Consider the following 27,867-nt stretch of genomic DNA (forward strand, 5'->3'; position numbering starts at 1 on the left):
ATTTTCAGCCTTTTGTAAATAAGCTCTTTGTTTAAAATGACATACCTGTCATATTAGTATTGTAACTAATTTTGTTCCCATTGCTATGCTATCTAAATAATATGCAAGAAATGACTAGACTTAAGCTTCAGCTCTAAGAGAGAACTTTTTAGTAGTTTTAAGGTGGTGTGAGTGATAAAGGAAGTTGAGTATTAATTATAACACTTGTCATTAAAAAAAAAAAAAGCTTGGTGGTATATGTAATTTTACCTCATTTTCTCATTTGCTACTGTTATTTAAATCACTTCCCAGCACTAAGCATGTGCATAAAAGATGATTGTTCCCAATTTAACCTTTTAAATAAAATGTATTATATTAATTAAGTCATTACAGTTCCCTCCATTTTCTATTATATTCATTCATCTATCTTCTGTCCTAAAGATAGACATCTGTGTCAGTGAATATTTGGAGAAAGACCCCTAATTTTTATGCCTGTCACCCATTTGGATGTTCTACACTGTTTTTTGAAATAGTTTGTTAGTGTTCTAAAGAATTTCAAATTGTCAATTAAAATAATAAGTATTCCTACTAAAAATAGTAGATAGTATTCAGCCAAAAAGTTATCATGTTCAGCCTAACATGGCTGGTGAACTTTCAGTACTTATATTGGCTTAGATTTAATGGTATAACTTATGGCTGTTAAAAAAAGATAAAAACAAAAAATAAGATCTTACCCTTGTGTGAATTCCTGATACAGGATGCTTGGGGCTGGTGCACTGGGATGACCCAGAGGGACGGTATGGGGAGGGAGGTGGTAGGGGGGTTCAGGATGGGGAACACGTGTACACCCGTGGTGGATTCATGTTGATGTATGGCAAAACCAATACAATATTGTAAAGTAATTAGCCTCCAATTAAAATAAATTTATATTAAAAAAAAGAATAGCGGCATAAAATGAGACCGTATATATATTGCCTTTTTCGACTACAAAATAAACTCAGAGCCAGATAAACTGAAAGGTGAAACCTGTTGTAAGTGTTGGATTATCCATGAGATGCAACTGAAAATATCCTATGAAGTCTTTTCCTTTATAATCCTTGGCAGGTTAAGTCATAAGCACCATCAGCATCATCAAATTCACCACCCTTCCCACTCTCACAGTTTCCATTTATCAAAAGTTTTCATTTATTGAGAAATACATACCTGAAACTGTGCTAAGTGATTTTGTAAATGTTTTTCACTCAATTTTCACAATTCTTTGTATAGTGCTTTATATTATTTTTCACACTGAGAAACTGAAGTTTAATGGAACTTACTAACTTTCCTGGTAAATCTGGAATTTAAGTCACATTTATCCGATTATAAGCTATCATGTTATTATGTAAAATTATGTAAATTTTTCTATTTAGTTTATCATTACTGATGATTTAATAACTAATATTTATTAAGCAGTTACTATGGGCTGCCCTCATGGCTCAGATAGTAAAGAATCTGCCTGCAGTGTGGGAGACCTGGATTCGATCCCTGAGTTGGGAAGATCCCCTAGAAGAGGGCATGGCAACCCTCTCCAGTATTCTTGCCTGAAGAATCCCCATGGACAGAAGAGCATGGCAGCCTACAGTCCATGGGGTTGCAAAGAGTCAGACATGACTGAGAGTGACCGACTAAGCACATGTGATCTTCTACATATTTTGCATAAACTTACAATATATAACGTTCACTCTAAGCATACCTGGAAAGCAGTATCATCCTCATTTTATAGATGATGCGACTGAGGCACAGATAGGTAAAATAAATTTACCTATGAAGCTCTGGTTTTTACATTTATTAATAAAGTTAATAAATATATTGAAATAATAAGTCAAGATTTTTATCTCAGATGATTTCTCATCTGTATAATGGAAATGAATTATTTTGGCTTGAATCCATTAAAACTGTAGAATTCTGAACATGTTAAACAAAATTATAGCTAACACTGTTAATATTGATCATGATAGAAAGTTTCTATCATAAGATGTATTCTAATTTAAAAGGTAATAGTATTCTAACATAAGAGTGTCTGTCAGGGCTTTTCTTACATTGGATTCATATTGTCAATAATTTGAGAAATATTATAACTCTTCTATGATTCATCACAAGTATAGTAGAGTGATTAAAAGTGCTTTGTTTAAGCCTTGGCTCCTCCACTTATGAGGTGTGCCTCAGTTTCTTTATCTGTAAAGATAATAACAACCATCATCACAGGTTACTGTGAGCATTAAATGAATTAATAGATATAAAAGGTAGAGGGTAGAACTTGTATATCTTAAGTGCTAAGTATTAGCTACTAGTAATATTTTTTTTAATCGTCATCCTTGTTTTCCACTATTTTTTCCACTTATACAACAGATTCCACTGCAAGTTTTTTCAGAACAGGGTAAGACAGAATTTGGCCCACAACTGGAGCCTGATACATAGCGACTGGCATCTCCTCCTGGAAGCACAAAGTCTAACATGATTTTTAAGCAAGTTAATATTAATACCAGGGTAATCACAAACATGTAATGTTTCTATCTAGAAAATAAAGAAATGCTTAGGAAAAGAGGGCTAGGTGGGTGTGGGAAGATTTATGAAAATTTTTGTATAGTGACCGGATCAGTGAAATAGACTGAATGTTATAGGTAAAGGAAGGAGAGGCCTATTACTCTGAGACCAATCGAATGTTTGGGGAAATGAAGGAGATCTTTCTGTTAGCAAATTCCCCCTTGCTTTGCGTCTACCCTTGAGCCACCAGAGTTTCACAGACTAATATAGACTATGACACATGGTGAATATTGAATGGCTGTTGTTGAATATTGAGGTGATAATCCATGCAGAGTTGCCTAAGGGTTAAGAACACTTTGATTCTACGTTCATGAGAGATACTGGTTAGTAGCTTTCATAGACTTCCTTTGCTTGATATTATATCAGGGTAATGCCAGCCTCACAATGAGTTAGGAAATGTTCTCTCCTCTGAATTTTCTGAAGAATTTCTGGAGAATTGGTAGTATTTCTTCCTAAATTTTTGGTTGAATTCATCAAGGCAGTCATCTGGGTCTAGAGGTTTCTTTCTCACAAAGTTTGAACTACAAATCCATTAAAAAAAAAAAAAACCAACAAGCTATGGAGCTGTTAGATTATCTCTTCCTATATAAGCTTTGGTAATTTGTGTCTTTCAAAATCATATCCATTTCATGAGAGCTATGTTCGCTTACATTTTTACTCACTGCTGATGCAATATCCTTCCTCCTATTCTAATGGATGCCCCTAAATTATGAAGTTTTTCACTCTGGGTATTGGGAAGGGGAACTTTATTCCCAGCCTTATGAGAACTGCAGGCACTGTGTTCTTTCCTCTTTGGGGTAGTTTTCGCCCAGGTAGTTTCCTCACATCATGTGATCATTAGCAATTAATTAAATACCTGCAGGGATCCTCTGCAGATCTCAGAAAGAATTCTGTATACCTCTCTTCTCTCTAATTCTCTGATCTAAGCTCTGTCTGCCCTGGTTTTCCCTGGATTTCCAGCTTCGCATCCTCAGACTGGCATATTCCTGGGCTCTGCCTGTGTTCCCCTTCTTACACCACAATCTGAAGACTTTCTCCAGACAGTAAACTGCAGCAACTGTAGGAATCACCCTACTTCTTTTCCATCTCTACAGTCACTGTCCTCTGTTGCCTGATGAAGATCTTATCTTTTGAATGCTATTGTTTCCTGTTATATTTATTTTTAAATACATTTTTCAGAAGGAATTGTAAATTTGCTCCCTTTTGGTCCATTTTGACCAGATACAGAAATTCGATCCTTGGGGACTGAGCATATTGCTGTTATGCACAAAGAGTCTTATTATATATTCTACAGCCCCAGATACTTGAGTTTAAGTTCTGTTTTTGTGGCTACAGAAACAACAGTCCAGTTAAAATAAGTGAAAATATTAAAACAATTCAAAAGAATGAAATTCTATTCAAAGAAGATTTAATGAACATATATTTCTTCATAACTGTCTTTAAAATACCTACCAATAGAAATGAGATGCCCCAGGCAGGCTGGGGAAACTTTTTTCTCAAATCTTTGCCAGTAAAAGATTTCACTTACTACGAATCTATATTAATTTATTGTTCAAAAACTGGCTGATTTACAAGCTGATCTGATCCTCATCTCTTTTATTTCTTTGCAGTGCCAGATGAAAGCAAAGTCCATTCATTGGCTGGACACAAATCGGGTAAGAAATTCCTTGTCACTGACTTCATATTCTCCTTCCTGGAAATCTCTGGCTGTGTTTGAGTAGTAGTTGGAACCTGTTTCCATCCACTTGTCACTGAAAGGCTTGCTCATTAATACATGAGATGTCTCTGACTTCCACAAAGATGAATTATTGCTTGGCCGTCTCAATAGTAGCATAATGTATGCTGACTCAAATGTTTAAGAAGGAAGAAAGATTTCCAAAAAATAATTATAAAACCAAAAATCTTTAACCTGTACACCAGCTGAACACTTGCAGTCACAAAAAATTACTCAGAAAACCCAAGAAAGTTTGAATTTTTTTTCTGCAATGATTAAAGTAGCAGGACAAAGATGTTCCAAAATAAGGAAAACGTGGCCATTTCTTCCTTCTCAAAAAGGAATCATCTTTCTACCTGTCATCAAATGGGATTGGGCCTGAGATGATTTATGTATGAGCTCCTTGGGGGTGCCCTAGCAAGTCCATAAGGATCTCTGAGGGTCTTCAGGCTCTTTCTGTATTTTGTGTGTGATACCGTCAGGTCTAAAATCCAAGCTTTCCTTTCATTGCCAAGTGACCTACCTTCTATTCCTTTGCACTTCCTTCAGCATCATTTATTCACATTATTTGAAAACACTTTAAGCTAGTAAGTACAGGGTGCATTATTTGTGGGGATAGTATCCATTTTACTCTTAGAAATACCGCTCTAAACAACAGGAGGGTTATGATGTGTTGGCATCCCTTCATTTTTGAAACAAAGAAGTTGTTCCCATCACCAAGTATCTCCTGTGTTTATGGGCCAATTATGTTCTCAGCAGTAAGTGGCCTTGATGCCTCATTACTTCCATCATGTTCCAGGGCAAGATTATGATTTTTTTTTTCCCTTTTCTTCTTTCTCTAAATTCACTAGTGATAACAGGAGGAAAGGGCTAGTTTGCAACTGTTAGATGTTTTCTTTTCTGCCCCTTCTAATAAAGAGCCTAAGAGGTTAGATCACTGTGAAAGAAAAGATTTCTGTAGGAGTGATAAATTGCCACATGCTGCTTGTTCCCATCATCTTTGTCCATTAAACTCTCTACCATGGGAAATATTTTTAGGAGTCTGAGAAGGAAGTTCCCATGACCAAGGAACTCCCAAGGATAGTCTACATTTTGTTCATCTTAAATGCCTGTTACTACTTGTCCTTGGGCTTCTCTGGTGGCTCAGTGATAAAGAATCCGTCTGCCAATGCAGGAGATGCAGGTTCAATCCCTGGGTTGGGAAGAATCCCTGAAGAAGGAAATGGCAACCCACTCTAGTATTCTTGCCTGGGAATTCCCATGGACAGAGGAGCCTGGCAGGCAACAGTCCATGGGGTTGCAGAGAGTCAGATAAAACTTAGCAACTAGACAACAACTACTTGTCCTTAGTTCTCTTACACATATTAATACTTGAAGATATAAACTCTTCTGTGAACTGAGATGCACTTCAGTGTAAGTAGAGGAAGCATTTTTTAAAGAATGTTTATCAACTTGAGTTTTGAAAACAACTGATTAATAAATGTTCTGCCTTTTTCCAGGGAATCAAATGTTATTCTAATCTTACTTTGTTTCCAAACAAATTACTGTTAGCTAGTAACTAAAAATTATTGTCACTATTTTTAAATGCAAACATTATCTGAGTATATTGCTGTAGTATTTTAAGTAAATTTAATGGTATATTTTTATGTAGTATGATGCTGCTGCTGCTACTGCTAAGTCACTTCAGTCGTGTCCAACTCTGTGTGACCCCAGAGACGGCACCCCACCAGGCTCCCCTGTCCCGGGGATTCTCCAGGCAAGAACACTGGAGTGGGTTGCCATTTCCTTCTCCAATGCATTAAAGTGAAAAGTGAAAGTGAAGTCGCTCAGTTGTCTCTGACTCCTAGCGACCACATGGACTGCAGCCCACCAGGCTCCTCCATCCGTGGGATTCTCCAGGCAAGAGTACTGGAGTGGGGTGCCACTGCCTTCTCCATGTAGTATGAAATAAAGATATTAGTAAAGAAGTACTCTAAACATGAAATAATCTTCCAAATTGAAAGAAAATGGCATAATTTTAAAACTCTCAGTCAGATTAATTATGAGCTTCACATGGCAGCTTTATTTTAGCTGGTAATAGAAATATTACTAATGATCTTCATATCCCATGAAGCACTGTTTTAAAGAAGATTTTCATTACTGATGAGCTATTATTACAATATTCACTATTCTTATAGTTTAAGTACTTTTTTATCCTATCACAACATCATCAATTCTTTCATTGGCTCTCTGTGGAACCAGGGAAAAAATGCTGAAAACAACCAGAAACTTGATAATTTTGAATCAAAAGTGGCATACAATTAAACACAATAAAGAGAGCTAACCAATCACCTAAAATTGTGTGCTGTAGAGTTCCATTAAATGAGAGCACTCTATAAAACATTCGAGACAGTACTGAGAGAACAAAAAGCAGCCTTAAAGAAAAAGTTGCTACTAAAGTCTTAAATTATAGTAATCCTCAAGAATTCATCCCTCCTGTAAAGGGCAGCTCTCTTCATTGGCTGCACTTGGGTAGAACATTTTCCATGAAGCCCTGGTGGTAGCAGCAGTTTAACAACAGTGAAAGAGAATTAAGGGTCCTTTTGATTCTGGCAACTTGTTTCTGTCATTTTTAACATTCCCCTAATACAGAGCTGTATTCTCCATCTGCTACAGTCTATACTACTAAGCAAGTTGCCAGTTTGGATTGTAATGTACAATGTTGCCTAATCATTTACGCTTATCTTGCCAATGTCAGCTTCTTTTCCTTTCATCTTTCCCTTCCCCTAATCCTTCCTCCAGAATTTTCGGGTGACAAAGTAGTGTCTCTTTTACTAAGAAGAAAGAATATCTCTCCCTGTCTCTTTTTAATTATAAAAATGTGGACAGCTTTCATACCGTCCAAGACCATCAGGAAGTTAAATTAAATTGTATGTGCTGACCTAAATCTATCATCTACCCTCTTATTTGGGATGATATTCAACATTTTAATAAATTCATCTAAGTTAAAATTTCTTCTGAGTCAGCTACTTAGTGGGTAGAGAGCCGTTTCATGCCAAGTTCCATCTGTTGGCCTGGCTTGGGTACCTCCCAAGTTTGTGACAGTGTTTTTGGCACCCTTTCCTTGGCTTATTCTTTAAATGGTTGATCCCTCAGAGCTCAGATCAAATCAAAGTCTTAGATAAGATAAATCTTTCTAACATTTTTGGCCCAAAATATAGTATTCCCTCACCTCTTCTGGAATCAATCCAGTATTCTTGAGACCTCTCTAATCATCTGCCTCAGGGGCTTTCCCCTGGCAGTGCATGGCATCTCACACCTTGGCAAGTAAAATGCCAGGCTGGTACTCCTGTTTATAATCTTATTAGATCCTCCTCCACATATGAGAGGCATTAATACTTATGGGATGGCGAGACTTACTCAGAGAAGTTAGGAACAAAATACTTTTTGTTTGGTTCCCTTAAGAAAAAAGTCATAAGTTTTAGAGAGTCTTAGAAAACCAAAAAGCTGTCTTTCACCTTTTCCCTTAACTGTCTCACTGATTTAATTCTGACAAAACTCAAGTCCTAGCAATGCGGGAAGGGATATAACTTCAGCAAAATGTATATTTTAAAAAATAAAACCATTTTTTTTAATGACAAACATTCAGAAGGAACATTAGAATCCAGAGGAAATGACATCAAATTTGTTATAGCTTTTAAAAAAATTGTGCTTTGATTTTTGCTATACACAGACTCGGACAGTATGTCTGAGAAGGAATCCTTTTCTTTTGCCCAATTTACTGAACTGACACTGAAACCAATAGTTTAGTGCTCCTCAGCATTCAGACAGAAAGGGCTTATAAATTTTACTTTTTTTAAACTGTGCCTTCATATTATTTTGTTTTGATTTACTGCTTAGAACGGTTTTAATATGTATTGACTGTCTGCAGAGATCCTTGCTGACCCAGCTCTTTAAGATGATGCAGTGCTGAAGAAAGCCGATGAGTCCTTCTTTATGAGCTCTGACATATTAATTAGCAAAATGGACTAAAAAGCTTTCCTGTTTCTATTTTAATTTCTTATAGTCTCAAACACCTGTCTATACAGCTGTAAAACAGGCAAGTCTGTAAAAGTAATGTTTGGCAGCTAGTGCAGACCTTTCCTGAGCTGAGTTTATCAATTAATGAGCAAGATTCATCAGCAATCTAGGGGGAATGTTTCCAGATGAGATGCCTTGCAACCACTAAGGACAGTGGGTACACACACTGCTGCTGAGAAGCTGAAGCTCAAGACACAAGTCCTTGTTCTTGCGGTTGGTAACTCTTGGGGTTAAGATATAAATCCAGATATGGTGTGGCAGATGCCATGCATTGGCCATTTTATTTGCCACCAGCTTATGCCTAATACCTCACCATCTCAAGAACTGAGAAGAATACAGGAGTAAGACACAGTCTAGCTGGAAGGCATGACACACATGTCAAAATACCTATAAATCCTTACTTTACCTTTTATAACATCAGCTAGCTGAACTAGGAACACAACAGGTATAACTTCTCTAAGGCAATTAATTGAGCAGAAGAGTATCTAATCTTGATAATTTGTGCATTCTTTTTTCTGCATGCATGTGTACATGTGAATGTGTGGGCCAAGTGAAGAGATGTGTGAGAGAAAATATGCATGTGATGTACATACATTATGCATAATTTATAGCAAATGTGTATGTGATATATCCTATAGCAAAGGCTGAGAGCTTAATATGCAAGTTGCTAGCTTGATAGATCATACTTTCTGCTTTAAATGCATTATGTGTAAACTTCAAATCTAGAATGTTCGAATATAGCTAAAGAAATTGCTGGATCTTTGTGAAAGAACAGATAAAACATAAAATGACTGGATAGTCACTTTAATATGAGTAGTGGGCTATTAAATGATGTTCCATAAATTATGTTGAGTCTTAGTATTTCATACTTTTATTGAATATCTAAGTTAAAATATGCATTTAAAATTTGGAACACCAACCATGGTCATTTTTCATGTTTGAGTCTTCTAATTGAGTTACTGCTTTTTATTACTTTTCATTGCTATTGTTGATGAGGAAATAATATCTTGGAGTAAGTGGGGAGTGGACTTGAACTATCTTTCTTTCCTCATCAGTTGGTTGAGGTAATATTGCATGGTTATTTGGGATATTTATTTCTAAGCTTTTGTCACGTGTTATATCGGATAACTATAGCTTTAGACACAAGAAATGTATATATTTCCTACCTGTGTCAGCTTTGGTTTGCATTTCCATGGGATATAGGATGTTATCATTAAGGAAATTAATGATAACATCTAGGAATTTTTTCTATGGAAAATTGATTATGGAGCAACCCTGTATCTCCTATATTGCAAACTGTTAGTGGTTTATCTCTAAAATTCAATGAATCAAAACAAATTAGAAAGAAATATATCATAAGATTATTTACCATTTGAATATGGTGTATGTGTGTGCATTTCTTTATTTCATGAGTAAATAGAGATTACATTTTTTTTTTTTTACAAATCACATTTCAAAATTATTTCTGTTCCACTCATGTTTTTTAAACACCCACTCTGTAACAGGTATTCTGTTGTGTGCTGGAGATACAAAGTGACATGTATCAGAAAAGAACTGCTTCCATAGTAAGATCTGAAAGATAAATAGAAGGTTGGCGAATAGAAAAAGTCAGTGAACTAACACATTTCAGGCTCATGGAAGGTTATGAAAACCTGAAACATCATGGTGTGTTCAAGAAACTGTAAGCAGTTTGCATGGCAGGAGTGCAGAGGGGAGAGGGACAAGCTAGGAGGTAAAGAAGCCGGCAGAGATTAGATCACAGGGAACTCCTACCAAATGGAAGAAAGTGAGTTTAATCCTGCAGGCTCAGAGAATCTAAACAGATTAAAGGAGCAGAGTGGTCAGTTTTATAGTATAATGATATCACTCTGTTGGTTGTGGGGACTTGAAAGGATTTTAAAAAAGGAGAGAAGCAAGAATAGTTAGGAGACCATTGTGGTAGTCCAGATAAGAGGTGATGTGAATATAAAGTTAAGTGATTAAATGGAGGAAAGAAAAGTAAGAAATATTTAGAGAATAAAACCTAGAATTCTGATTGTTTTTTGTTTGTTTGTTTTTGGTGTTTGTTTTGTTTTTAATCAAACTGAGAAAGAGGGTCCAATGAGATTCTCAATGTGTCAGTCAGCTGTTGCTACAACCATGCTATGTAATAGCAGCTAAGCCACAAGGGAAGCCCAAGAATACTGGAGTGAGTAGCCTATCCCTTCTCCAGGGGATCTTCCCAACCCAGGAATCAAACCCAGGTCTCCTGCATTGCAGGCAGATTCTTTACCAGCTAAGCTACCAGGGAAGCCCATAAAACCAACAGTAAACATTTATTTCTTTGTCATGTATCATCAGGTGGATTAGGAGTTATAGATCTCAAAGTGTTTGATTGGGTTTGGCTCCAGTCTGTAGTTCAGGTCCAGGTTTACTTCCTGTGTCTCTCATCCTCCTTGGACCAGTGGTTTCCTGAGGAAGTACTTTTGATAACAGTGATAAGATGTAAATAGAGTAGACACAGAGGGAACCCATAGGCTCTGTGCCAGTGTTCATGTATTAATGATGAGAGAGTGAAGGTGATGGAGAGAATGATAAGTAGAGTAGAGGGAAACAAAGCAGGATGCATGGGCTCCCAAGGAGACAGAATATTATATAAGGGTAGAGGGAAAATGCAATGGCACCCCACTCCAGTGCTTGAAGAAGGCAACGGCACCCCACTCCAGTACTCTTGCCTGGAAAATCCCATGGATGGAGGAGCCTGGTAGGCAACAGTCTATGGGGTTGCTAAGAGTCGGACACGACTGAGCTACTTCACTTTCACTTTTCACTTTCCTACATTGGAGAAGGAAATGGCAACCCACTCCAGTGTTCTTGCCTGGAGAATCCCAGGGATGGGGGAGCCTGGCAGGCTGCCATCTATGAGGTCGCACAGAGTCAGACACTACTGAAGTGACTTAGGAGAGGGAAAATGTACCTGAAAATATAAACAAGAAATAAGGAGACAGCTGAGTCTCTTCCCAGCCCTGACTTGTATAATATGGGTAAGAAAGAACAGTTGCAAATAAGGCCTGCAGGAGAAGCAGAATTCTTAGTGGAAAGCTAGATGTCAGTGAAGGCTAAAATTGGGGGTATTCCCTTGGAGAAAAAGTGGAAACAGTACAGATTTTTTCTTTGGCTCCAAAATGTCTACCATAAAAAAAGATGTACAACTTGAGAGTTGCTAGTTAAGTTTTATCTGGGGCAAAATGAGGACTACAGCCTGGGAGGCAGCATCTCAGATAGCTCTGAGAGACTGTCCCAAAATGGCAGTGGGGGAAAGTCAATATATAAGGTTTTGGTGAAAGGGGAGTTCAGGGCCATGAAGCTCTCATTTTACAAAAGTTTTCTGTTGGTCATGAGGATCTGCTGTTACCATGAAAGGATTTAGTGCTTCTCAAAATATGAGGAGACGCAAGGATTGAGATCATAAAATCTGTTCCTAAAAACATCCAACTATCTAAAGACCTGTCCCACCAGATTCCCTGGAGCACAGAGTGTCTCAGTCCACCCTGAACTCCCTCAGGAATTGTTGAAGGTCAACAGCTATAGCAGCAAGGGATTCATTCTCCGTAAAGGCAGATGGCAGATGCCTTTGTTGTTCAGTCGATAATGCTCTTGGTAAGTGTCAATGTATAGGTGACAAAAATCACTGCAGACAGTAATTGCAGCCATGAAATTAAAAAACATTCGCTCCTTGGAAGAAAGGTTATGACAAACATAGACAGCATATTAAAAAGCAGACATCACTTTACCTACAAAGGTCCATATAGTCAAAGCTGTGGTTTTTCCAGTAGTCATGTACAGATGTGAGAGTTGGACCATAAAGAAGGCTGAAAGCTGAAGAATTAATGCTTTTGAATTGTGGTGCTAGAAAAGACTTTTGAGAATCTGTTGGACTGCAAGGAGATCAAACCAGTTAATCCTAAAGGAGATCAATGCTGAATATTCATTGAAAGGACTGAATGCTGAAGCTGAAGCTCCAGTACTTTGACAACCTGATGCGAAGATCGGACTTATTGGAAAAGATCCTGATGTTGGGAAAGATTAAGGGCAGGAGGAGAAGAGGGTGGCAGAGGATGAGATGGTTGTATGGTATCACTGACTCAATGGACTTGTGTTTGAGCAAACTCCAGGAGATGGTAAAGGATAGGGAAGCCTGGTGTGCTGCCATCCATGGGGTCACAAAGAGTTGGACACAACTTAGCAACTGAACAACAAAAGGCAGGGGAATTTTCAGAGAAGAGGTTAGAAGCGAACAGCATTTTGTCAACCATGGAAGGATAGTGGAGACTCAAGAAGACAAGATGAAGGAGTTTGGGATGGAGGAGAGAGTTGGAAGGTGAGTCACAGATGAACAGAGTGGTGTAAGGTGACAGCACAGGGAGGAAATAGATGACCAAAAAGCTCACACCTTGGAAAGTGACTAAAGATGGCAGGAGTGATGTACCTGGTTTATTTAGATGGCTCTCTGCATTTGCCAGAGAATCAGTTTTCACTCTTTGGTAAACAGAAAAAAAAGTCTGGAGCCAATTTAGACTCATTGGTAGCCTGGATGTATTATTTCTTGTAGAGAGATCTTATCTTGAAGGATGAGGAGATAAAGATTTTCCAAGAAGAAACGGTCCCAAGGTTATAAGTTTTGAGAAGATGCTTGCATTTTACTAGGTTTAGAGACTGAGAAATGGCCATGGGTAGTCACTTCTGCTGGACAGGAGACGGATAGCCAGATCAAAATGAAGTGAGGAGAAATGGGAGGTAGAAATAAGCATAGCTGATCTTTCTAGAAGTTTAATATTAACAGAAAAGAGAGAGGTGTATCTAGAGAAGAAATTGTCATTGTTGTTCCATTTCATGTCATTAATGAGAAACACTGGACCAAGTTTGTGGACTGAGAAGAAAGAGATATTTGTAAGAGAATAAAGAAAGAGAAAATTATTAAAGGGATAAGAATGAGTGTAGTTTTATAGCAGTTGGCTTTGAAGAAGATGAGCCAAGATCATGGGGAAAGTAGCAAGGATACATGTGTTATAGATAAATGTGTAGGTAGAGGGGTAAAAAATTAAAGATGTTAATGGGCTCAATTTCCTTGGTGATGTCAAAGTCTGTACACAGTTGTGTTATAGAGCTGTTCAATAGGCTGGCCAAGAATATAAGAAACACTATAAATAATAGGTAGCCTGTATTGGGATGTGTTTAAGTCACTGAAACAAAATTGGATGGGAAACTGTATAACAATATATTTATACATATGCATGCACATACTGCATTCAAGAGTTGATTTGCAAAACAGCTGTGATTTTTCCCTGAACTAAAATGTTCTTACCTTTTGCAGTTATATTCTCAATTCTTTATTTATGGTGAAATTATAGAAAGATAGGACTAAGTGGATCATTATATATGTCTAGTACAACCAACTTCTTTTAAAGAGTGTTACTTAGGGAAAATCACCGCCCACCAAAGCCCCAAGTAGTCAGACCTATTGACTTCTCTTCCACAAACTCTTGCTTTGTGAATTCAGATGTCACTGATACCAGTTTTGCCTGATTTAATAACCTGAACTATCATTAAAATCCTCAAAATTTCCCCCAACCCGCAAGGATAACAGAAAGATAGAATAATTTAGCACAGCACTAGTCTTTTCTCCTTTTCCTTTTCTCTCACTGAAACCTACCAGAATGATAAGCTTCTGTATACAAAAATCTGTATTTTTTTCAGTTTATGGCAGACTTTGCACACAATTTGTATCTGTTTATAGTTGCTATTCATTATACTTTATATTTGTATTATAGTGTTCTAGTTATTTCCCCCTAAATATGAATATACAAGACAAATTATTCTATTCTGAGCTCCAGTAGGCATTCGTTAATATGGTGTAGTTGGTACATATTTTTTCCCCTATGCCTTTATATATTGATATTTACATTATGAAATTCTCAGCAGTGAAAATCTTTATTATCCTGTTTTTCTTATAATTTATCTAAACTAAAGGCAGTTTATCTATGCAGATAAAATTTACTATGTTTAAGTGTTCATTGATTTATAAAATCTATTGTTTAAGTTTTAACTTTTTGAACAAATTAAAAATTATTTTAGAAAAAGAGCCTATTCTATGTATGCCAAGTTCTTCTAATGTGACTGAACTCTCAAGCTTCAGCTTCCATGGGGATATGGATCTTGTATATTTGGAAAACAGTGGTTTGGAACTGAGAATTCTAATAGGGTTTCTAAATGCCAGAGTGAGCATCTGCAGTGAAAAATAGTATTAAATGATAACATGTAATATCAAATGGTTGATAAACATAAGTTAAATGTTTAACATCAGAACTTTACTGTAGGCTGAGCTATCTGTACCCAGTTCAGTTCAGTCGCTCAGTCGTGTCCGACTCTTTGCAACCCCATGAATTGCAGCACGCCAGGCCTTCCTGTCCATCACCAACTCCCGGAGTTCACTCAAACTCATGTCCATTGAGTCGGTGATGCCATCCAGCCATTTCATCCTCTGTCGTCCCCTTCTCCTCCTGCCCCCAACCCCTCCCAGCATCAGAGTCTTTTCCAATGAGTCAACTCTTCGCATGAGGTGGCCAAAGTACTGGAGTTTCAGCTTTAGCATCAGTCCTTCCAAAAAACACCCAGGACTGATCTCCTTTAGGATGGACTGGTTGGATCTCCTTGCAGTCCAAGGGACTCTCAAGAGTCTTCTCCAACACCACAGTTCAAAAGCATCAATTCTTCAGCACTCAGCCTTCTTCATAGTCCAACTCTCACATCCATACATGACCACAGGAAAAACCATAGCCTTGACTAGACGGACCTTTGTTGGCAAAGTAATGTCTCTACTTTTGAATATGCTATGTAGGTTGGTCATAACTTTCCTTCCAAGGAGTAAGTGACTTTGTACTTATTCTGCAACTGGAGAGGAACAACAGTAGGAGCCACAGGAAACAAGTGACTTAAAAATTACACAGGAATGCCATCATCAGTCAGACTCTTACTGTATGGATTTGGATGTGTTATGGGTAAAAACAAATCACATTCTTGAAAACATTAGAACTATAAATGTTAAGTTACATTTATGTTAAGAGCCCCAACTCTGTTCTCTTTCCTTTGTATTTAGTTTTAGGATGTTTTAAGTAAACTTTTTGCAGTGAAACTATTTCAATAACACTATTGGACACTATAACTAAATGTTGACAATCCTTTATCCAGAGTAGGTTTGGCAGGGGCTAGAAAGCTTTTCTGTTTCTTTATAATTATTTCAGAAAGGTTTACACTGAGACCCGGAATTTAACACCACTCTTCTAAGGAAGGTTATGTTACATGTAAATCTGTGTGGAGAGAGAAAACAGAGACATTCTGATTCCGATGACCGAGAGGGGTTACAGCTCCCTGTTTGTAAGGCCTTTTATTTTAAACTTTTATGGGTAATCTAGGTGCCAGTATCAAGTGAATAGATCTTTAGTAGTTCTGGCAATGCTTTTAATTCTGAAATTTTCCCAGATAAAAAATTAGCCAACATATGATATTGAAAGGACAAATTTAAAATCCAACCTGAGACATCCAAAAATCAGCCCTTACATAACAGGTACCCTATCTGTGTTGAATAACATAAAATATCTCAAAGCCTAATTTTTTTTTTAATGTTTGATGAGTGGTAAAAAATCCACCTGCAATGCAGGAGACATGGGTTCAATCCCTGGGTCAAGAAGATCCCCTGGAGGAGGAAATGGCAACCCACTCCATTTTTCTTGCCTGGGAAATCCCATGAACAGAGGATGCTGGTGGGCTCCAGTCCATGGGGTTGAACGAGTCAGACACAACTGAGCTTGCGTGCACAGAGATATGACATTGCAGAGTAATGGTGAAAAACATTTAGAATATATTGGCTTTGATAATGTTGGTATTTAGATAAGGTGTGTCTGTATACACACATATGAATTTCATAAATGAACACTGGGTTGGGAGAGGGAAGCATTAAAAGACATGTATATTTCAAGAAAGTTTTTGCCTACTTAAAAAACATTCATATGCTCCTGTATTTAGGCTCTATCAGCAAGGATACATTTCAATACTGTTAACAAATCATAGCGTGTCCTCTATCCCTTGTCTTGAGCTGCCCTTGCATCCTGTCTCATGCCACCATCACCCTCCATTCCACCCTATCAGCCTCATCACACTTGTTCCCAATTCACAGAGCTGCTCACCATGCCATCTGATCAGATCTTGTTCTTTCATGTCTCTAAGCCCCAGTGGAACTCCCTGAAGGCCTACTTCCCTGAGCAGCCCTCCCAAGCTTCTTCACACTGGGGTCTCCTCTGGTATCTAGCTTTGTTTAACTTCAGGTGTCTTTGGGCTCTGTCTTTATACTTTTGAATTTCTCTCACCCTTTCCTGCTCTAGCTCATACTTCTGCTCCAGAGCCAGTTAGTCCCCGAGGAATTCCACAGGCTGCTTCTCAATCTCCTTTGATCAATAGTCGTGACTTCCTTAGACCATCAAGGATCCCAAGTCCTACCTTTTCCTCATATAGGTGGGAGGACTCTGTTATCTACATTCTACAATTTTACATGCTGAATCTAATCATTGAAACATTGCATAAATGAGGTGATTTAGCATGGGGAGTGGCACAGAATATGCACAGAAGAACCACAGGAAAAGGGATAGTTTCTGGGAAGGAAATGAGAGAGCTGAATCCCACAATCACACTGGGAACTATTTGGGAGCAAAAAGTATTTCAGGAGGAAGGGAGTAGAGAGAGACTTAACCATGAGATACCTTTTATGGGTTGCTGGAAAATGTGCCAATGAAAAACATATTTAGGGTATGTTAAACTCCCCTGTCAATTTTTGATATCCTAGAAGGCAGGAACTTAGTCTTTGAAATTGATTCAGTAAGGCATCCACTTCATGCTAGGTACAAAAGTTTCTTTTTCTTTTTTTTTAGAGATTCATGTTGCCCAACTGTGTCCAATAAAAGCTGAATTATTAAGAGGGCTCATGATGAATATGTAAAAATTAAAAAGAAAAAGCAACCTAGATTACTCCTTCTAGCTAAAATAAGCAAATGCAAATTCATTCTCACTCTGTGGATAATTAGAAACCACACACCTACAGAAAACAAGTTACATATTCCACCCCATTAGAACAAAGCTGTTCAGAGTTACCATTTGAATAAAAACCCTTTTATTAACCAATCCGATTTTTAAAATGTGCCTGCCTTTTCAACCAGGAAAACTACAACTGCAAAGAGGGAAGGAAAAAGGCAGATAGTTCTCTAAAATATCATGATATGACCATCAGGAATTTGTTAGAGGAATTAAAAATGTTGGTGTCAAATTGGTTACGAAGGCGTCTTGTTGTACTGTGCTGTGCTTAGTTGCTCAGTTATGTCCGACTCTTTGCGACCCAGTGGACGGCAGCCTACCAGGCTCCTCTGTTCATGGGGATTCTCCAGGCGAGAATACTGGAGTGGCTTGGCATGCCCGCCTCCAGGGGATCTTCCCAACCCAGGGATTGAACCAAGGTCTCCCACATTGCAAGTGGATTCTTTACCGTCTGAGCCACCAGGGAAGCCCAAGAATACTGGAGTGAAGTTATTATTCTAACAGACCTCAGAGAAAATGTTACTATTGGTTTGGATTACTGAGCTAGTGGTTCATGAACTATTTCAAGTGATGTATATGAACAAACACTTTTTGTTTTTTTAAAGTGTGAAGCATGTATAATATCATGTATGAAATGAGTCGCCAGTCCAGGTTTGATGCACGATACTGGATGCTTGGGGCTGGTGCACTGGGACGACCCAGAGGGATGGTATGGGGAGGGAGGAGAGAGGAGGGTTCAGGATGGGGAACACATGTATACCTGTGGCAGATTCATTTCGATATTTGGCAAAACTAACACAATATTGTAAAGTTTAAAAATAAAATAAAATTAAAAAAAAATAAAGTGTGCATCTATATTAATGGGTATTAATAAATGAGATTTTAAAGAATATTGACTATGCCAAAGCCTTTGAATGTATGGGTCACAATAAACTGTGGAAAATTCTGAAAGAGATAGGAATACCAACCATCTGACCTGCCTCTTGAGAAACCTGTATACAGGTCAGGAAGCAACAGTTAGAACTGGACATGGAACAACAGACTGGTTCCAAATAGGAAAAGAGTACGTCAAGGCTGTATATTGTTACCCTGTTTATTTAACTTATATGCAAAGTACATCATGAGAAACAGCAGGCTGGAGGAAGCACAAGCTGGAATCAAGATTGCCAGGAGGAATATCAATAACCTCAGATATGCAAATGACACCACCCTTAATGGCAGAAAGTGAAGAAGAACTAAAGAGCCTCTTGATGAAAGTGAAAGAGGAGAGTGAAAAATTTGGCTTAAAGCTCAACATTCAGAAAATGAAGATCATGGCATCTGGTCCCATCATTTCATGGCAAATAGATGGGGAAACAGTGGAAACAGTGGCTGACTTTATTTCTTTGGGCTCCACAATCACTGCAGATGGTGATTGCAGCCATGAAATTAAAAGACGCTTACTCCTTGGAAGGAAAGTTATGACCAGTAGACAGCATATTCAAAAGCAGAGACATTACTTTGTCAACAAAGGTCCGTCTAGTCAAGGCTATGGTTTTTCCAGTGGTCATGTATGGATGTGAGAGTTGGACTATAAATAAAGCTGAGTGCCGAAGAATTGATGCTTTTGAACTGTGGTGTTGGAGAAGACTCTTGAGAGTCCCTTGGACTGCAAGGAGATCCAACCAGTCTATCCTAAAAGAGATTAGTCCTGGGTGTTCATTGGAGGGACTGATGCTGAAGCTGAAACTCCAATACTTTGGCCACCTGATGCAGAGAGCTGACTCATTTAAAAAGACCCTGATGCTGGAAAGACTGAGGGCAGGAGGAGAAGGGGACAACAGAGGATGAGATGGTTGGATGGCATCACTGACACAATGGACATGGGTTTGGGTGAACTCTGGGAGTTGGTGATGGACAGGGAGGCCTGGCATGCTGCAGTTATGGGGTCCCAAAGAGTCGGACGTGACTGAGTGACTGAACTGAGTACGGAAATTTCGTATAAAATGATATGTGAAAATTGCAAAATATCCTGAATTCGAGTGACAGAGATTGCCGAAGTTTGGAAGATAGTGATGAACTTTGTAAGTTTCCATCAGCATGTACAGAATCATCATCATTGTTATTTTTTGCAAAGCTCAGAAAATCTTAGTTTGATAGTTTGAGATATGTGCCTCCACTCTGAGGTTTTGGGCTTTGTAATACTCACAATCTGGTCCCCATTTCCTGTCCATGGACCAATGCCTTCAATTCTGGTTGAAGGCCCTTTCAGTTCAGTTCAGTCACTCAGTTCAGTTCAGTTCAGTCGTTCAGTCGTGTCCTACTCTTTGCAACCCCATGAATCGCAGCACGCCAGGCCTCCCTGTCCATCACCAACTCCCGGAGTTCACTCAGACTCACGTCCATTGAGTCAGTGATGCCATCCAGCCATCTCATCCTTTGTCGTCCCCTTCTCTTCCTGCCCCCAATCCCTCCCAGCATCAGAGTCTTTTCCAATGAGTCAACTCTTTGCATGAGGTGGCCAAAGTACTGGAGTTTCAGCTTTAGCATCATGTCCAACTCTGCAACCCCGTGGACTGCAGCATGCCTGGCTTCTCAGTCATTAATCAACTCCTGGAGCTTGCTCAAACTCATTTCCATTGAATCGGTGATGCCATCCAATAATCTCATCTTTTGTCATCCTCTGTCAGCTCCTTTAGCAAAGAATTGTCCAAATTGTTAGCTATTTCTTACTATGAACTGTCTCCATCAAGTTTAACTTGGGTTACATTTTGATGTACATTCTGTTAGAGACCATCTTCATCTAGAAGGAAGCAGAACAGATACAATGACACCGTTCTTTGTGAGCATGGACAGTTTTACAAATGCAGAATCAGCCTTCATGGGTCACCTTTCTTTTTTTTTTTTTTTCACCTTTCTTTACCTATCCCATAAATCCAGCAGGAAATCAGGCTGGTCTCATGGAAATACAACCCAGAGCTTTCCTCTCCCATCCTTGCCCAAGCCTCCATCACGTCATGCCTTGAGTAACCTCTGAACTTCTCGACTCTCTACAGTTTCCATTTTCCCCACAAAACCCAGAGAGACGTCTGGAGAACATGAATCAAATAATGTCCTCAAATGGTCAAAACCCTCTCATGGCTTCCCATCATTCACAGAAAATGATCTTCATTTCTTACTGTGACCCCCCAAGGCCCGGCCTCATCTTCCTGCCTACCTTGCTGAATTTGCCCCCACCACTTTTTCTCTTTGGGAGCCTTTTGCACATACCTTCCTTCTGTTCAGAATGATCTCCCAAACCTTCATGTGGCTGATTCCTTCTGATTCAGTTCTTAGGTCAAGTATTCTTTTTTCAAAAATACCTTACCTGACCACCCCATCTAAAGCAGACAAAATAAGTCAGTTTCTGTCACTTCCTCTGTGTATATGTGTCTTTAACCTACTGACTGTCTCCTCCACCTATGGAACATGAGCTCCAGACACGGAGAGCCCTTGGGCCCCAGCCCAGGAGCAATAGTCAGCATTTGCTGAGTCTTTTTCTTTTCTTTCTTTTTTTTTTGCATATTTTTACTTTCAAACTCTTCTTGTATTTATGTTTTTTATTTGTGTCTTAATTTTTTTGTTGTTGCTGTGTTCGGCCTGACAGTCTGAATTGTAACTGAAAATTTGGCACATTTACATGTATTGAGATTACTAACATATTTAGATTTATGGTTATCATCCTATTTTATGGGCTTCCCTTTTGACTCAGATGGTAAAGAATCTGCCTGTAATGTGGGAGACCTGGGTTCGATTCCTGGATTGGGAAGATCCCCTGGAGAAGGGAGAGGCTACCTACTCCAGTATTCTTGCCTGAAGAATACCATGGATAGAGGAACCCGGCAGGCTACAGTCCATGGGGTCACAGAGAGTCGGACATGACTGAGCGACTTTTATTTCACCCTATTTTCTACACAAGCCACTTCTTATCCTCTTAGGATAAATTCCTATTTCTTTTTGTCTTTAAGTTCAATTTTTTTCTTATGTTAATTTGAAGATTATATACTTCACTTTTATGAAATATACTTAACAAAATATGAAATTAATTCATACTTAATCCTTTTTCTAAACAACACAAGGAACTTTACTTTCATTCTCTTTCATTCTCCTTGCTCCTTCTTAATTTCTATACTATGTTCCATTTTTTCTTATTTTTTGATCCCACAGATTATATACTAATTTTAATGTTTTCTGTATTTATTATTTGTTCAAACTTACAGGTGTATAATAAATTTATTTTATCATTCTTTCTTATATCTCAGATCTTCCTTCTGGGGTCATTTTCCTCCTCTCTCAAGTATATTCTTCAGACATTCCTCTAATGATGGTCTATTGATTATACTGCATATTGTTTATCAGAGAACATCTTGTTCTTGGCAACTAGTTTTGCCGAGTGTACAGTGTTAAGCTGGTAGCACACCAAAGACGATGTTTCTGCTGTCTCCTGGCTTTTCCCATGAAAAGTCCACTGTTGGTCTATTTGGCCTCTCTGTACCAGCGGTCAGTCTCTTCTCTGGATAATTTTAAATTCTCTTTGTCTTTGATATGCACTGTCACTACAGTCTAGGTCTCGCTGTAGGTTTCTTTATATTGGGTTGGCCAAAAAGTTCATTCGAGTTTTCCTGTCGCATCTTACGGAAAAACTCAAACAAACTTTTTGACCAACTCAGTATTATCTTTCTTCATATATGATGTGTCGCCTACGGTTGTATATTAATGTTTTCCATTCCCTCTGGGAAATTGTGTTAATGCTCCTTTTCCCCAGGAGACCTCTTACTAGGTGTGTGTTAGGTCTCACTCTTCAGTCATGTCTCTTTGACATCTTTCATACTTTTCTGTCTCCTTGATTCTGAATTTCATTCTGAGTAATTTCTCCATATCTACCTTCTAATTCCAGTGTTAGAATTTCATGTTTCATGTTTGTGCTGATTCCATCCACAGTGACTTTCTTCATAATTTCTCTGGGATGTCATATTTGGTTGGATTTAATGTGTGAACATTTGGGGGAGGCAGATTTGCATGTACTTTTCTCAATAGAATATTTAGATTTGCTTCCTTTGGGGTACAGGCAGAGTATGACTAACCTGAACCACTTTCGTTTAATTTCCTGGCCGACAGCTTATTTAATTGGGAGAAAATATGCTTGATTAAATACCTCCAAGAGGACAGTTCTGTGGTTGAAAATTCTCAGAGTTAATGATTTTTTTATTTTTTTTCATTGTTATTTCCCTTTCTAGAGTCAGAGTTAAGAGACATTTTCTTGAATTCTCTTTGCTGAGGAAAGTGTATTTGAGGATTGAGGTTTCTTAGTCCCCCTTCTACTAAGATTGTAGGACCTTTTGAGGGTTTTTTGGCTTCAGAATTTCCTTTAATTTCCTATTAGCTAAGCAATGCATTTGAATTAATACTCTTTTAAAATTTATCCAGGATCTATTTCTGTTTTATTATCAGGATTTTGAGAATTAATACATAGCTGGAAACAGACATCTCAAGTCTAATAATTGCTGAATGAATGAATGGTTATCCTTTGTAAATGGCTAAGTTCAAATAAACCACTGGGCTCAATGCAGATTAGAGCACATGCTCACCAGATATGGCTTTATCTCTCTGGATCTAGGTTACTTTTGACAAAATACTTTTTAGAAATATATGGAAACCAACATGACATAGGAACAAAGTTGAGAATGCTGTCCCTAATATGCTGAGAAAGTTTGAAATGGAAAATTGACTTCATAAGAAACCGTGTAATAAAAAGTTCTGGTTATATTTGAAATTACAAGTAAAAGTCACTCAGTCCTGTCTGACTCTGTGACCCCATGGACTATACAGTCCATGGAATTCTCCAGGCTAGACTACTGGAGTGGGTAGCTGTCCCCTTCTCCAGGGATCTTCCTAACCCAGGGATTAAACCCAGGTCTCCCACATTGCAGGCAGATTCTTTACCAGTTGAGCTACCAGGGAAGCTTGAAATTACAAGCTATGGTTTATTACACTGTCTAGAGATTATTATTATAATGATTCATTGGAAGAAATAAAATAGAATTTACAAAGAAGATTTTATCAGATTATCATGTGTGTCAAGTAGGGAAGAAGAGTCTTACCTGGCTACTTGACATTACCTATGTGGGCATGGATCAGATGCTAATTAAATTTTTTTTTCCTGAACTCCTAGAACACTCTTCAAAGTGAATTCATTGTCATAACCACACCCAAAGAGTATCTTATGAAAAGGCTGTTTGGTAAATCCTTTAAGTACTAAAAGAAATCAAAACCAGCCCTATTCATTCCAGCAAATGCTATCCTTCCACATGTTCTCCTTTTTGTACCAAATGCTCTTTGGTTTTTCTCTTTCTGAAGTCCAGAAATTCTCATACTTTTTTAAAGAATTTTTGTGCAATTTATCATTTATGCAAGACTCGTGTTACTATAGAATAGGAGCTGAGATTGGGCAAAGGAATGACGTAAGAATGTGGATTACATCAGCTCACAGATCTATTACTGAAGAGCTATCTTTGCTGTTGGAGTCTACTAGGATTACAGATACCCCATTAGTTCTCTAGAATGAAAATACTAGCTTGGCCAGCTTTAGTAGAACAGATAATGGGCTAGTTATCTGTCGTGGATAAATAAATTAGTAGACTTTTCTTTTTCTTTTTCTATGCCATTTAATCCTTTGTTTCTATGAGTTAGAATTTCTGGATATAGCATCCAGGGCTGACATCACACACACAATACCCTTGGCTCCAAGGAGGTCATGAATTTGGATCATTTCCCAGATTAAACATCTGCCCCTCTAGCTTGCATTTCAGAGCATATGGCTGTGGCAGAGGGGGCAAATTAGAAATCATCCCTGCATTGCTTCTGAAGTGTGAGAAAGAGGAAGCACCTTTTCATCTGGTCATGAAGTTGTTACTTGAGTGTTAGAGGGTATGGGTAAAGTTGTTTTCTTGTAAATTCCCTTTAATAAGTTAAAATGCATTCAATATGTTGCAGTCATAGAAGTCATATAGAGTACCATATAATAGAAACACAGAACACACACACATACTCCAAAAAAAAAAAAAATACTGAGTTTTGTTAAGGAACTCTATGAAATGTGTACAGCAGTGCCTAAAAGAAAGGACAGCTTGAAATGGTCCATTTATTGCTTTACCTTGTATTCATTTCTCAAGTGCTAACAAATAATTTTTCATAAAATATTTATTTCTACATGCAGGTACTTATTAGAGTAGTCAATTTATTTCCAGGGATATCAGCCATTAGAGCTTGTTTTGAAATTGTGAACATTTAAGATTCTGCAGACTAGGTAGAGAATGCTACCAAAAGGCAAGCTACAGCTAATGTGAGGCCCAGGGTTACTGGTGAGCTGCTGTAAGGATAATACTTTGTGGATCTAGAGAAAGAAATAACAAGAGTAAGAGGGTAAAGAGGTGGATGTTGGAAGAGATGCATCATTCCCTCTCCAGAGCTAATCAGTCACTTGTATGCTGAATTCATTTCTTCCAAGGTCTTCTCCAATCAATGAATAGCTTTCTCTTCCATCTTCATTTTCTCCCTCATCTTTGGCTCCTTCCTTTCATCCAAGGAGGAGTAATCTAGGTGAAAAAGGAGTAGTGGATGGAAACAGTAGCAGTATATGAAAGCAGGGAGTAACAAAAGGAAGGAGAATCTAAACAAAAGTGATGGATAGTAGTAAGTACAGATAGGGGCTATGCCATAGAAATTTGTTTTCCTTGCCATATGTCTCACAATATCATTTAAATGGCAGACCGAATGACCATCTTAAAATGAAACATGAAAGTGAAAGTCACTCAGTCGTGTTTGACTCTTTATGACCCCATGAACTATACAGTCCATGGAATTCTTCAGGCCAGAATACAGGAGTGGGTAGCCTTTCCCTTCTCCAGGGGATCTTCCCAACCCAGGTCTTCTGCATTTCAGGCAGATTCCTTACCAGCTGAGCCACAAGGGAAGCCCAAAACTGAAACCTAGATAGATCATGTCATTTTTCTTCTTTGAAGCCTTCGATGAGGAATAGCTTGATAACCAGAGAAGGACCTATACGTGTGCTTTACATTTGATAAGAAATCTATTCAGAATGACTTATAGATCTAAATGTAAAAGCTAAAACTATAAAGCCTCTAGAAAAAAAATAGAAGAAATGTTAGTGTTAGTTGATTAAGCAGTATTTCTTTTTGGACCAACTAGATTACTGAGTTATTTTATGTAAGCAGTAATGGGAGGTTGAAGACAATTGTTAGAGTAGGATAATCAATAAATGTGTTATTAAAAGATGTTGCAGACATAGGGTATATAGGACTTGAGAATTTCCTATATTTGTGTACAAGAGTTAGGGAGGTACTCAACACTTATCTGAGACTTTTAAACTTGAAGATCAGGAAGAAGGTTGGTGCCTTTGATCAAAAGAAAGGAACCATGAAGAAAATCCAAATTATGAGGAAGAGGCATTTGAAATAAGCATTTGAAACTCAAGAGAGAGGTCAAGGTTAGCAATACAGATTTAGAAGTCATCTGCTTAAAGGAGATATTGAAACTTGGATTTGTCCACAAGATTGCACAGATTAAATTAAGTAATAATTCTTTAAAAGTGTTAGCAAGTATTAATTCATTTGGTTAACTAAAATCTTAAGATGAAGGGAAAGGCAGTTGCTAGAGTTGATGTTCAATCTCATTTTTGCTATTATCATGTTCAATGGCTTGAAACGACTAGAATTTTTCTCTGAAAAGTAGCAGCTGTATGGAAATGCAAAATTTTTAGCAGTTACAAATTCTATATCAAGTTAAATCAATTTATATATTTGTATTTTTCAGGGATCTTAAACAGAAAAATGAGATTTCTGTTCAAGTTTTTCAATATTAGTTTGATATGAGTACATAGAAGTCATTATGAAATGAAATTTGCACTGACTTTCCCATATAGTCTTGTGTTTTCCTTTAAAATGCAATTTTATGCTTGTTTATCATATTAGTTGTCTGTTCTGATCAGTTGACAAAAGTCAGTGCATACACATATTTCCACTTAGTAAAAATAAATGTTGAATGAATGATGATATGTTCTTCCTAAAGTAGTTAATTATAGAAATACACTGTTTTCTCTTTTTTCTACTTTTCATCTTCAGAGATTAATAGACACATTTTCTTATTACTTCAAAATACTTTTTTACACACATACAAAATGTGAAGATTTTCAAAGAATGACTTTATTATATCTATAGTTAATTAGTAACTCATATTACATACATAGATAATCTTATTTTCATTTGCATAATCTTTATGCTTGTGTTTGCCCATATTAATGTTGAAATTTTCACAAAAATTGCTCTAAGCTTTACTGCCCTCAGAGTAAGCAGGGAAAAAACCTCAATACCAAAACTGGTTGAAAATGGCACAATGACTTACTCTAACTAACATAATTAATATTTCTTTTTTTTTTAAGCTTAGACAAAGAAAAGACTTCCAAGGGTGAAAATAAAATATCTATTTACATGCTGGCCTTTGGGGACTATTGGAGTGGTATGCACTTTCAAGAGTAAAAATCTGATATTCAATCTCTAAATGTTAGGAACATTATGGAATATTTACTTTTAAAATTACATGAAAAGCTCTGCAGCTCCTTTTTCCTCATTGAGTTTTGATATGCTTATGTAATGATGACTGTTTTTCTCCCTACAAGTGGGATAATTTCCTATATGTGTGGATTAGGATGGCCTCTCAGGTGCTTTTTGATATGCTACTTTCAATATTGCTGCTGACATATTGAAACTTCATAGAAGAGATATTCAATTCAGTGTAGTTATGTAGATGTCACTTTTCATTGTTTTATTCTCAGAAATGAGACAAGCTCTCTTCTAGAAAAACATTGGTAACAAGGGAAATATTTTTAGTTTTTAAATTAATATTCAGTGCTCTTTTTAAAACTTGATATTCATTAATTATAGTAGTTGCAAGTCACATGCTAGTATAGAAAATTAAGAGAGTCAATCATTGGATTTTTCAGAAGTGAATTTTATCAGATACATATTTATTAAATTAAACAGGCTATCAGCTTAGAGCCTAGAAATTCTCTATTCATATAGATTTTTATCATCTTGGAACTTTGGTGACATAAAATGTAAATCTTGAGAGAAAGGCCTTTGATTTTTATTAAAAGTAACTTGCATATCACATAAGGCATCAATCAAAAGACTCATTAGAAACATCTTACCAAAAATTTAAAGTATTTCTCCTACTAAGATCATACTACTATATCCTTGAAAAATACATAGGTCCTTATCTGAATATGCTTTGCCTTTTAGACTTCCATTTCACGGAAAGAAAATTAAATTTTTATAAAATATCTATTGATTTACTATTCCCAAACCCACCGAATAGTT

General features: G+C 37.5%; 1 protein-coding gene across 2 annotated transcripts in view; it reads left to right on the forward strand.

Annotated features, from left to right (window-relative positions):
- PARD3B (par-3 family cell polarity regulator beta) overlaps positions 1–27,867 on the forward strand; it is a 1,088,076-nt gene that overhangs the window by 684,289 nt on the left and 375,920 nt on the right. For both annotated transcript variants that reach the window (XM_010861024.1, XM_010861023.1), the window contains one exon: positions 4,173–4,217. In XM_010861024.1, coding sequence (XP_010859326.1) covers positions 4,173–4,217 — 45 coding nt within the window. The remainder of the gene's footprint in view (positions 1–4,172; positions 4,218–27,867) is intronic.

The sequence above is a fragment of the Bison bison genome, unplaced genomic scaffold (assembly GCF_000754665.1).
Source record: "Bison bison bison isolate TAMUID 2011002044 unplaced genomic scaffold, Bison_UMD1.0 scf7180017864471, whole genome shotgun sequence".
Taxonomy (NCBI): domain Eukaryota; kingdom Metazoa; phylum Chordata; class Mammalia; order Artiodactyla; family Bovidae; genus Bison; species Bison bison.